Source organism: Falco rusticolus, chromosome 2 (assembly GCF_015220075.1).
Source record: "Falco rusticolus isolate bFalRus1 chromosome 2, bFalRus1.pri, whole genome shotgun sequence".
NCBI classification, from domain to species: Eukaryota; Metazoa; Chordata; class Aves; order Falconiformes; family Falconidae; genus Falco; species Falco rusticolus.
Window position 1 is genome coordinate 22,484,473 of NC_051188.1, and position 12,174 is coordinate 22,496,646.

A 12,174-nucleotide genomic window follows, 5' to 3' on the forward strand; every position below is an offset into this window, starting at 1 on the left:
ACTCGCCCCTCAGGATCCCGAGCAGACACCTGCCTCGTTCTCCCGCTTCCCCGCCGCCCCCGCTGTCAGACCTCCATCACGGCACAGCCATGGAAACACCGGCATTCATCCCTGATTTAGCGAAAGGGCGGGTTAGTTCGTGGTTGTTTATCAGGATCGCCCGCACCAGGGCTTCCTTCAGCAGATTTACCGCAGGCAGGCAGGCAGGCAGGCGCCTCCCCGGGACTTTCTCTCAGGCACGGCGCGGGCAGCCGCACGAAGGCCCCGCTGTTAAGCGCGGCCGCGGCGCCGCCTCTTTCTTTTTCTGCCGAGGCGCCATTTTGTAGGTACCCACGGCGAGGTGTGCCGGGCCCTGCTTGCCGGCCTCAGGTGCCTCCCTGACTCCGGGTGGCGGCGGGCAGGCCGGGCTGGCGGCGGGGGTCCTGAAGCTCCGTCTGGGGGTGGCATGGCCTAGCTGGGGCGGGAGGTTGGGGGAGCGAGGAGGCCGCGGCCTGGAGGTCGCGGCGGGCGGCCGGATGCTGAGGGAAGGAGGGAGGGAGCGAGCGAGGGCACCGCCGAGGCAAGCGGCGGGTGCAGGTGCGGAGGAGGGGAGCTCCGCCGAGTCGGTGGTACCTGGCTGCGGGCCCGGTGAGCCCTGCGGCCGCTGGCGGGATGTCGGGGGCTGGGGAGCGGCCCGGTCCGGCCCTGGCAGCGCGGCTGAGGCGGCGCCCTGGCGTGGGGACCGCCGGCTGCGGCGGGGCTGGGGCTTCGCCGCCGTGCCTGGTGGCAGGCGTCCCTGTCGGGCCGCGGGGCGTGTGCGCCTGGTATCGGATGTAACAGTGGCTGATAATTCTGGTACTGAAGCTCTTGCCTTCTGAGTGCCTGCTGAGAAGAGGTTGAGGGAACTGGACTTAGACGACCCGGAGCAGAGGTGTCTTTGGTGGGCACCTAACAGTGCCATGATCCAGACGATGGATCCTCCTGCTTGGCAGGGGCACGTGGCTGGAGTGTGAGACAGCTGGCTTAAGTCAAAATGCGAATCTCTGGCAGCATATAAGGGAAAATTTTTTCTTCATGATAACAGCCAGGCCTCCATACCAGCTGCGCAGGGAGGCTGTGCAGTAATCTCTCTCCATCCTTAAAGGATTTCAAGACCCGACTGGATAAAGCCCTGAGCAACCTGGGTTTATCTCATAGTAGGCCTTGTTTTCAGCAGGAGCTTGAGCTAGGTGACTTGCTAGCATCCATTCTAACCTGAGTTAACCTGTTACCTTACTATATAAATACTGTTTTTTATGAGTGTCCAAGCTAATAATGTTGCTTGAATTGACCCTACAATTTCAGAGTGGTGTCATTGTGACTAGGCTTCAAGACTTGATTTTTCTGAAACGTCTGAAAGTGTCATCAGTCAAACTTTTAGTGAATGAACTAGTACTGAATAATTTGCATTCATTTTTACAGTAATCAGCCAAAATGACGAACACAAAAGGAAAGAGGAGGGGGACACGTTATATGTTCTCAAGGCCATTTCGCAAGCATGGTGAGTATACCTTGTAGTAAGAACATGGTGTGAAGTTACTGACCTGTGGGATGTCAACAGTCCCTAAGTAGCATTTGTAAAACGATGGCTTCTGTTTAAAGGATTCTGACAACTTGGGCTAAAAACTGTAGAATGATGTGCAAGTAAACTCTCAGGTCTTAGAGCTTGTGCATTGGTATTGTGATTGCTTGACAGTAGTAACAATGCTAATTTCATCAGTGTTTGAAAACTAATTTGAAGGTGAACAAAATATTTCCACAGTTACACTTAAGTAAATGTACAGTTTTTTGCCTCTTAGCAATGAGCAGTGATAACAGCTGTATCCACAATGAAGTAGTGAATAGTTTAGGAATGAGATTAAAACTAATTTTTCCAGAGTTGGTTGGATTTTTTTTTTTAAATTGGGAGTTTGTGAAGAATTAGTTGCCTTTTTTAAAAAAAAGATGGGTTTGATTTCTCAAGTTTATGCCTTTGCAATGGAATTTAAATTTGAGGTTTTTAAGAAAACTTGGATCAAATGCATGAACTGTGTCCCCCACCCCATTTTGTGTGTGTGTGAAATTGTGGGTTTCATAAGTATCCAAATTTCTATTTTTTAACAGGAGTTGTCCCCCTGGCTACCTATATGCGCATCTACAAGAAGGGTGATATAGTTGATATCAAGGTACTTTCTACAATGCCATATAATTAAAAGCTAAAGCGGTGTAATCCTTTTCAGTCTCCAGTTTCTTGAGGTAGTCTTTTTTTTTTTTTTTTTTTTTTTTTTTTTGTTACTTGGGTCATGTGTGTCAACACAAGTATCTGCTGCTCACTTCTGAAGCAATACTGGAATGACTGTGCTACTGAACCAATAGTAATACTTCAGCATCACATGCTGTTCTGTGTGGGGTTTTATATATACATACATACATATATAAAAATTGGCTGTGCTTCGTTACTCTGTGTTCAGCTGAAAAAGTGAGTGAAAAGATGCCGTGTCTAATACTCAAGTTGCTGTGTAATGCTTACTAGCACTACTTCCATAGGAACCCTGGCTGTCATTTTAATAGATGTTCTGTTTTGCGTGACTTGCACCTGCTGTTCAGAAGAGCCATAGTTCATGATGGTGTAGCTAATAGTTACGTCTGTGTCTGTATCATTGTAGGACTGTACTTAAGTATGTACAGGGATGGTGATGGCAAAGTCACATTAAAACTAGAAACCAAGAAATGAATGTAAGAATACATCATATTTATAAATATAGGGGGGAAAAGTGGAGCATTAAGATCAACTGTACTTTCAAAATTAATTTGTAGTGTATCTGAAAGCCTTTCACCAAGGATTCCTACTTTGTTGAATCCTTCAGTTTCATTTCACATGCAGCATTCTCTTAACAATCACACAGAAGATGGTCTGTAATATGCTTGTTTGTTGATTGACTCTTGGAGAACTGCAGTGTTCAAAATTAATGCTTCTTGATGCACTGGAGCTTAATGATGATTGTCTCCCGTGATTGCTTGCTGAAAGCAAAGTGATCCGTCATTTCACCGACACTGAAAGCGACCAGAGTTGTCATAGCAAAATTTGGTAGTCTTCAGATACAAAATGCATGGTTATAAATTCTAAGTACTAGTGAAATAGGAGTATTTTTAAATCAGTCTCAAATAATTGGAGATGTATACTTTAAATAACTTCTGAAAGAAAAGTCCTTGATGTTGCTTTTTTTTGCCCCCAAGTTAAAGTTTACACTTTATTCTTGTTTTACCTCTTAACAGGGTATGGGCACTGTTCAAAAAGGTATGCCCCACAAGTGTTACCATGGCAAGACTGGAAGGGTATATAATGTTACTCAGCACGCTGTGGGCATTATTGTTAACAAGCAGGTTAAGTAAGTAATAAAATTCCTTGTATTGAAACTTTGGGAAAGTTGATCTGTAATTGCACCCTCCTTTCACTTTGCCAGTTAGACAGTTATTGTCTTGATTGGTCATTCAAGGTGGGTAAAGTGTATATCCTTTTTATAACCCAAGCAAATGATGCTTATTTGACTTGGATCCTGTCAAAGGAAACAGTTTTTATTTTTCTGAGGAATACTTTAAGTGATGTTAGCTAATGGAGATTTTCAGACAACTTTCACATTGGTACAGAAATCCTTTCTAAATACTAATTTATATTTGTAGCTGTATTCAACTGGATTTTGTACAGTTTAGTCAGAAGAGGACAAGTGTGGGGTTTTTTCCCCAGGAGTTGGACTGTAGTACAGTGGAAATAAAATTATTTGTTTGTATGCTATAAGGGTAAAAATATGTATTTCCCATAATCTTAACCCAAAATTGTCAGCATGTTGTTAGATATTAATAAGCTTTCAGTTATGCAAGTTATATCTGATTTGTATCTGCAGCAGTGTATTTTGAGTGATTGCCTGTTAAAGAAAAATTAACTGTAATTGAGCTTATGGAGTTAACTCATGTAAGGGCTGTAAAACTAGCTTGGAAGTAGCCTTTTTTCCAAGTGCAGTAGATTAAAAACTGATTCCCTTTCCTAGGGGCAAGATTCTTGCCAAGAGAATTAATGTGCGTATTGAGCATATTAAACATTCCAAGAGCAGAGACAGCTTTCTGCAGCGTGTGAAAGAGAATGAAAAGAAGAAAAAGGAAGCAAAAGAAAAAGGCATTTGGGTTCAACTGAAACGTCAGGTAATATTTTTATGGTAGTTGACACGTTGATTCAGCTCACCAAATAAAAACCAGCTAGAACTAAAACCATTTGAGTAAGATGTTGTTTTCTTCCAAAACAACGGTATTATGCCGTAAACGGAGCTCTTTCTGTCTGGTTTTGAAAAGCAAAACAAAACCAAATCCCCACCACACTTGAATTAAGCTGCTTACAGCATTCTGAAAAATCCAGGTCTGTGGCAGATTGTGTTGGAGGTGTCTGCTGCTGCCACCCTCACTTTGATTCGCAGTCGTTTTGAGGGAGGTTATTCTTTGAGTAGAGCGGCAGCATGCCGTGTGTCTGCATCGGAGCTGTCAGATATGTTTGGTGCCTGAACAGAGAACTGCAATGTTCCTGGATGGAAATTGTTGCCTTGGCTGTGACGAAGGGACAGATGCTTCCTGTCCTGTTGCTGATCTGCAGCAGGAGTTCTGGCTGGTTTCTAGCATCAGTGTTGTCTTTAGTTTAGTTGAATTTAGCTGCAACAGTTTCTGTTGTAACCCTTTAAGAAAAGAATGAATAAGTAGACTTCGGAGAGGAGATAATGGCTGTTCCTTCTGGAACCTCCGGGTACATTACTTCATGTTAATGTGGTTAGTAAATTGCAGAAGGTAAATTGTAGGGTTTTTTCATTCAGCAATGAAAGTCAAGCGCACTTCTAGCAGATCATTTTCTTACTGCTATTCTTTGGAGCAAATTTTAAAGAGACTAGGAATGGTAAAATTGCTGTAAATGTTTATATAATAGTATGTTAAATGGTTGTCAAAATGAATTTTCAGTAAGGTTGCTTTTGAGTTTGTGCCATGAGTTTTCTTTTCTTTCTTTTTCCTGTTTACAGCCTGCTCCACCGAGAGAAGCACACTTTGTGAGAACGAATGGCAAGGATCCAGAGCTGCTGGAGCCAATTCCCTATGAATTCATGGCATAATACATATTTTAAAAAAAATAAATTAAAGATCTGGTTTTGGACAAGTGTATGTGATTGTGGCTGTTTCCTTTACTTTTTTGGAACAGATGCTTTAGAAACCTTTTCTTCCATTGAAGTTTATTTAACTTGTCTTGCATGGTGCTTGTTTATTTAAATCATCTGCAGCTCTTGCTGATCAGTTTAGTCATTTTTATAGACCATAAATTCTGGGAACACTGAAATTTGCTAATGCTTAGTGATGATCATGAGGTAATCGTGGCATATTTCACCAGCAAACTAAGAGCATATACCAAAAATTGTATAGTATCACTTGAAGGTTTAATCTTTTTAGTGGGAAATGAGATAACAGGCTTCACACTTCATTCATACAAACTTCTGGCTAAGGGGCCTCAGATTAATACCAAAGAATTGTGGAAACTGTTTTTGAAAGCAACCTTGAAATGGCTGTGAGTGGATTTTGGTGTTACACCATTGTAACCTGTAAAAGAAGGGGGTTTAGAACATCCCCAGGCCAATAAGCATCCTTATGAAATAGTAGCTTAGAAAAGGCCTTAATTCCAAACTGCCAGCCTTTGTAATTTGATTTTTGTATTATTATTTTTAATTGGCTGGTATAGGTGAACACTTGCATTTTGTATGTTTATTGCATGACTGTTGAACCTAAACACCTACCTGGATGTTCTAATGCATTCCTTCCATCCCATTGATTTATTGATGCTTCACAAAAACCCGGTGCTACCTGATCAGTGTTTTTTAAATGGAAGAACATCTTCAGCCAACTACTGAACTAACCAGTGCTGGTTTTGTGAGCTTTGTTTGAAATGGTGTGAAGCTTGCTAAAGAAACTGCTGACGGTAACCTTCATGGTTAGATTTGAAAATGTATAAACTCAAGCTTAACTGTGTTACAGCTGCGGATAAATCATATTTTACCTTTGTAAGTGTAATGTAAGGCATTGCTTAGCTACCGCAAGTAAGTGATATAAAGGTGATCTCTTTTGCATGTAAAGAGAGTAAAATACTAGAGAAGCTAATGACCTCAAGCAATTTTGTAGGTATTGACTGTTGAAAATTATGGAATGGTCAATTGCAGGACAGCTAATAAGTTTGGGAGTAAGAAATGGAGAGATGTTAAGATTTGCTTTTTTCCTTCATTTTGAGGTGCCTTAAGCAGAAGAGTCAAGCTGTACAGATTACTTATAAATTAAAGGGTTAATGCATGTTTGCGTTTACCTAACATTCAATTGTGGGTGATTCCATTCTCATGGAATGTAGTTGTAGGATGTTGAATTGATTGTCTGGCTTGGCCTGGTATTAAGGGTGGCAGGCTTTTTAGGCACAAGAGATTCAAAATCCCAGTGAGCAGATGCTGTGTCTGAGGTTTCTCCAAGCCCCTGTCTCGGAAGATGAAGCAGGCTGTATAGTTGGAATGACTTTGGAAATGCCTTGAAGATGATGGAGCAAAGCCTACCCGTTAACAGACAGATACAGTACCTAGTATTGTGTATTTTGACACTGCATGGATTGGACATGGAGTGCACCACCGTCTCCTGAAGTGAGGTTGATGTGTTCACTGTAGCAGCTTATGCGTGTAGTTTTTATGATCAAGTGGGATTTTCTGGGAGCAGTTAGATTTGCATACTAAGCCTTAGACCTTTATCAGCTGTTTTGGCTTGTCAGTTTCCACAACAAATTAAAAATCTGTGTTTGGCTCACAAGCATTGTTTTCCATTAGGGTTTGCATCTGAAGGAATTAAGTGGGAGGCTTTCTTGGGTACAAGCTGTTGTGATGGTATGTTAGATTTATTTTTTTTTCTCATGCACGCTTGTGTAAGTTGTTTAGGTCTGTGTTTGGTTTGTACTTCTCAGTATTGCAGTGAATTATCAGTAGCAACATGATGAAATGGTTAACCTTCAGTGGTGGGTAGTTCTAAATTTCTGAACTTGCTTCCAACAATTTGGAATAGTAAGACTAGACAGCATATAGTCTCACTTAAGAGCTGTGCTTCAAGAGACACCGTGCATTACAGCGGTTTCCAATTTATTTGGTTTCAGTGTTTTTAAGGTCACTATGCCAACAGTAGATGCTCATGTATTTGGAAGCTGTGTGTGGGCTGGGAGGAGAAGGAGAGGATGCTTCCCTTGGTCAGGATTCCCAGAAATGACTGAAAATGAAATTGTTTGTACCGGAAGAGAATAGCCTTTTTTGGGGTTTTTACTGTTTGAAAACAGAACAAGTTAACTAAGGTTTGGTTGGCCTGTCTTGGGTGTGTAGATACTACCTGTTAGTTGCTGTCAGTGCAGTGGTGGTTTTCCTGGTAGTCTCAGGTTTGCAGAAGCACAGCCCGGATATTTACAGGTCTTGGTATCTGCTGTTGAAGTTTGCTTCCCTCGTGTTCAGCTGCCCTGTTTTTGCACAGTCCTGACGAAAGAGGGAGATCTGTGAATTGAGAAAAGTTGAATAACTGCCTGTCAGGACACCTTCAGTCATGAAACTAGAGTCTAACTTGAAACGTGTCCTTCTTGATGGGATAGTTTTAAGTGCATGTGGGACTTGCCAAAGGTGTGGGAAGAAAGGGAAGTGATGTTGGCAGTTGAGCCTCTCCACCCAGAGGGGTGGAGAAAGTGTGCTTGCTTGTGGTGGTTGGGTTGCAAGTTCTCCCCTTCGGCTTGCTCTGGAAGGGGTTTTGCACACTCGACCCATAAGCTGTAACCAGTTCTCTGTGGTCGTGTTCTGAGGCTGTGCTTAGCATGCAAAACCTCGCCATGAGCATGTCAGCTACAAGCTAGCTACAAGCTCTTCATACCATGACAGCCGAACTTTGTTTCATTCCGTGATACTTTGAATTGTGGAGAGCTGTTGTGAAATCTGGAAAGCTATAGGTTTCCCATACAATTGGACACACTGTGAGCTAGCAGAATTCAGGAATCCCTAGTTCAAAAGCCAGTTTTGCAGAAGTTTGGTGTATGTTAACCTGTCATCCAGTCCCCTTCTAGCACAGAGGCTTTGTTACCCCAGAGCTGGTGGACAGGCGGTTCCTGTCCAACGCGTGGAGAGTGAAGTGGCTGTGGATTAGCACAAGCCAGTACACTTCAGTGTGGTGCTTTGTCGCTGTTTCGTAGAGCCTAATTAGGAGGTGGGGGCCGAGCTGTCTCCTTACCAGGTTCTACTGCCTCGAACCTTTGCAGCTGGTGCCCTGCCAGGATGTCATGCGGTCTTTAGACAGGCAGGGAAGCCACCTGAGCTGTTGGCTTTGTCCTTTTTTAGTGTATCCGTGACACCAAGACCTCAGGTTTCCCGAGGGCTGTGTAGGCAGTGTTCATGCTAACACTGTGTGTGGCCAGGAAGGTCAGTGAAAGGACCGGGGAGGAGGAACCATGCCCATGCAAAGGGGCTGTGGGCTGAGGGCCCTAGGAGGGAGCAGGTGAAGTGTGCGTGCCTGAGGGGAGCAAGGGATGTATGGACACCTCCATCCCCATTCCTGGTGGGGGGCAGGTAAGCAGCTGCCGTGGGGATATGCTAACAATCCATGCTTATGTAATCTTCCTGTTGGGTGTATCAGATGGGGGAAAACGGTCTTGACCTTCACTCAGTTGTCCTCAGCGCAGTCCTGGACTTGGCAGGTTCATGGCCCTCATGATGAAAGGGGCGTCTAGCATCCCAGACACAGATCCTGTGCGGGGGTGTCCTGGCTGGTCCAGAGGGTGCCAAGAGCAGCCTGTACACCGGCCAGAGGAGGTGACGCTCCCTGTCCCACCAGGCAGGACAGGCTCGCCCTGTCCTTGCAGACTGCAAGGCACCATGGATTCCTGTAGTTCAGGTGTGTGGTGAAAAGACAAGGTTCAACTGAGCTCGTCATTGTCTGGGTAGCCCCTCATGACTTGGGGGGTGTGTGTGCGTGCGCACGCGCATGTGTGGGTAGTGTCTCTCACAGTGCAGGGGGCACCTTCTGCTGCACACAGTCTTCTCCTTGCATGGGAAGAAGGTACCAGCTGTCCCTGCAATCCACAGGGCAGTGGTATGGAAGACGCAGATTACGAGCTCTTCCTGTCCATGCATCTCCCTTGGTGGACGTACTATGAAGGTCTACATAAGAATCAACTTGTAGCTGCTGGGATTTATGTTGTCATAACCATCCTTGTTGAAGCGTGGGGTAGGGACATCACTCCCATCACCACCCATACAGCTCAGGAACCCAGAAAAATAGAAAGCTCTGGCTAAGGTTGCTGATTTAAGTTTCCACTATTTGGGTGCTGGCCCTTGGGCCCTCAGTCACCTTTTTGTTCATGCCCACTCCAAACTCCTTGGCTGTTGATCAGCAGGCATTGGGGAGTCTAAGGAATACCTGCGGTCTTGCCTTGTGCTCCTGAAAGTTCCTAGGAGAGTGGTGAAGCCATGCCAGCTCACAGCAAAGGTTCTTGCCAGTGCTTCTCCACGTGGAAAAGCTTTGTGCTTGCTGCTGGTTATCTCACATGGTCCTACCATTCTTAAGCCCAGAACTTCTAGCTGACTCCACCACAGCAGCAGAGACTCCCAGGAAAACACTGTATTCTGTTTCTTAGAGAAGAGCTCCAGAGGCTCTCGGGACAGCCTTCCTGCTGCAGCCACAGCAGTAAGTCACCTACTCCCTCCCCCCAAAGTACCCGCTGTTGATTGTTGCCAGGGCTCGGAACAGGGAGGTGGGTCAGGCAGGTTGTGGTGTCCCTGGGTCATCGTGTGAACAGGAGTGAGTGGTGTTGCTGTGGGAAAGGGGATAGTGATAGGCCATAGGGATGGTGGCATGGGCCACCTGCATGGGATGGATGGAAGTGCAGCGTGGCACTTCCAAATACAATCTCCAGCTGAGAAAGGAAAGGCTCCTTGGGATAGCTTTGAGGTTCATACATCCCAGGGATTGCTTAGCATGGGGACAGCTAATCTGAGCCCCCCTATGTGAGGAATCTGAGCCCCAGCTGCTTCGGCCTGCTGAACTGCTCCTGTTGCACCAGAGTAGGTGCTGATGGAGAGACAGCTCATCACCCCCCTGGAAATTAATTCCTTTGCAGGCTTTCCTACCTGGGTTTCTGCACTGTCATCTCCGTGCCTGACCATCACCGTCTGCCCTTTCAGGGTGCTCTCAGCAGCAGGCGAGGCAGCATGAGCTCTACAGCTGCCCAGGAAAAGAGTAGCTCCTCAAGTTTTGGGAACGGTGTTATGTTAATACTACTGCTTTCACAGCTCGGCACCTGGGAATCATCTGCCTGGAGTGGACTCTGTTCAGTAGCCTTCCAAGGGCATGCTGCACTGAGTCTGATAGCTCTTTTGTAAAGAAACGTGTAAGAATAGCCTGGCTGGCACTGCGAGCGAGGCCAAAGACAAGTGGTCCCATGACAATGAGCGCAGATGACAGTAGCATGAACCTCTGGAAACCAAAAGCTTTTAGTGGTACAAGAGAAATCTTGTTTATAAAATGAAAAGGGCTCACTGGCGTGGTGGGGAGTGTAGAAATTTTAGAGGCAATCAGTTTTTGAAGGTGAAAAGTGCCCTTGATGTTAGGGGTTCTTAGGCACTAGAGTAACGCAAATAATCAACAGCACTTCTTTCACCGTGCTCTTGTGCAGGCACTGCTTCAACAGGTTAATTAGCATGGCCTTAACTTCTGTGAAGTGTGTGCAACCCTTCAGCAAAGAGCAGCATGGAATCACCACCAGGTAGAACATTTCTGGGGTGCCAGGGGAGGATCTTTAAATAGGGCAGAATGTTGTTGTGGGGGGTGGCTGGTCCTTTGGCTGCTGTGGGGTGCAGAGCCTGAGCTATGCCTCTGCTCCCTGCACAAACTCCGTGCCCACCCTTGTCCCCACAGTGCCAAGCGTTTACTTTCCTCAGTGACATCTTTGCTCCGGCAGAGCAGAGCTGGCAGCATTGTTCTGGTGCCCTTGTTCTGAGTTGTCATGTTGCTGGAGGGACTGGGGCTGAGGATGCCCAGAGAAGTGCGGAGCAGGTTGGGTACCTGGGCCCTTGCAGGGATGTAGGGAGAAAGCAAGAGGGAGGACAAGAGGAAAGCAAGGAAAAACATGACTTGTGTGCATCTCCAGAGAGCTGTATTGAAGGGAGCGCAGCAGCAGCACACAGCCCCACTACTGCTGAGGTTCAGCTCTGTTGCCTGCATGCAGGTGACCAGGGGTGCCTGGGCTGCCCGCAGCAGTGCCGTCACCCCATGGTGCTGGGCTGTGAGACAGCGGTGAGACTGCTCCTTTTGAGTACCAGCCTGCTGGCCGCCTCCATCTCGTTTCCTTTGTGTGTATCTCCCAGATGAAAATGAAACAGCCCTTGAACGGATTATTCATCTTGTGAACGCTTACACGCTTGCAAAGCAGCGTGCTGCAGCAGTGGTTTTACAGGAGCCAGGGCAACCATTGGCAGAGGCTGGAGCATCTGTGCAGCTGTTCGTGGCTTTGAGACTCCTTTAATGGCAGCCTGTGGTGGAGCACCTTCTTGTTTGGAACTTTCTTCCCCTTCAAAAAACCAAAGGGCCTCGTCCAGACCTTAAGGCCCCCGTGGACTGCTTTGGTTTCGGGGCTGGCTCTTGCTTGATCCACAAAGCTGGGGTTTTGGGGCTGGCTGGGGAGGGATGTGTCCAGGTGTGGGAAACAAGTTAGCCTGAGAGAAAAGAATAAACCGCTCCCTTCTTTTCGTGTGGGGAGGGTGCAGGAAGCAGGAGCCCCTTGCCGCGGTTGGGGCCGGTGCGGGGGAGCACCCCGTTACTGCCCGGCGGGGGTGATGCAGGCGGGGTGCCGCTGTGTCCGGGTTGCCCGGGCTGTCCCCTGCCCCGCTGGTGCCCGCGGCCAGGGCGGAGGGATGGGGATGGGGGCGCCCCACGGCCCGGGAACGGGGCAGGGGGTGGTGGGGAAGGGGCCGGGTACAAGCGCGGGGGGGGCGGGAGCTGCGGGGCGGTACCGCCGGGGGCGGTGGCCGGGCTGGGGGCGGTGCAGCCGGCGGGGCGGCCCCGCCACGGCGCTGCTGGCGGAGCCTTGAAAAGCCGCTGCCGGGGGAG

The 12,174-nt window shown here is 46.9% G+C and overlaps 1 protein-coding gene and 2 non-coding genes across 5 annotated transcripts; all 3 read left to right on the top strand.

Moving 5' to 3' along the window:
* The first annotated feature begins 240 nt into the window (after positions 1-240).
* RPL21 (ribosomal protein L21) lies at positions 241-5,190 on the top strand. Of its 3 annotated transcripts, none has more exons than XM_037377497.1 (6): positions 241-369; positions 1,441-1,519; positions 2,122-2,183; positions 3,274-3,386; positions 4,044-4,194; positions 5,052-5,190. In XM_037377497.1, the coding sequence occupies exons 2-6, from the start codon at positions 1,453-1,455 to the stop codon at positions 5,139-5,141; spliced, it is 483 nt and encodes a 160-aa protein (XP_037233394.1). In that variant the 5' UTR covers positions 241-369; positions 1,441-1,452; the 3' UTR covers positions 5,142-5,190. The 3 variants fall into 3 exon arrangements, with proteins under 3 accessions (XP_037233394.1, XP_037233395.1, XP_037233396.1); XM_037377498.1 differs by having other exon boundaries at positions 293-322; XM_037377499.1 differs by lacking the exon at positions 241-369 and adding an exon at positions 609-627.
* Positions 2,986-3,060, top strand: LOC119143905. The gene has a single exon (XR_005102874.1). It is a non-coding gene; the product is annotated as a small nucleolar RNA SNORD102 (small nucleolar RNA).
* LOC119143919 lies at positions 3,440-3,572 on the top strand. Its single transcript, XR_005102887.1, has one exon. It is a non-coding gene; the product is annotated as a small nucleolar RNA SNORA27 (small nucleolar RNA).
* Positions 5,191-12,174: the final 6,984 nt, after the last annotated feature.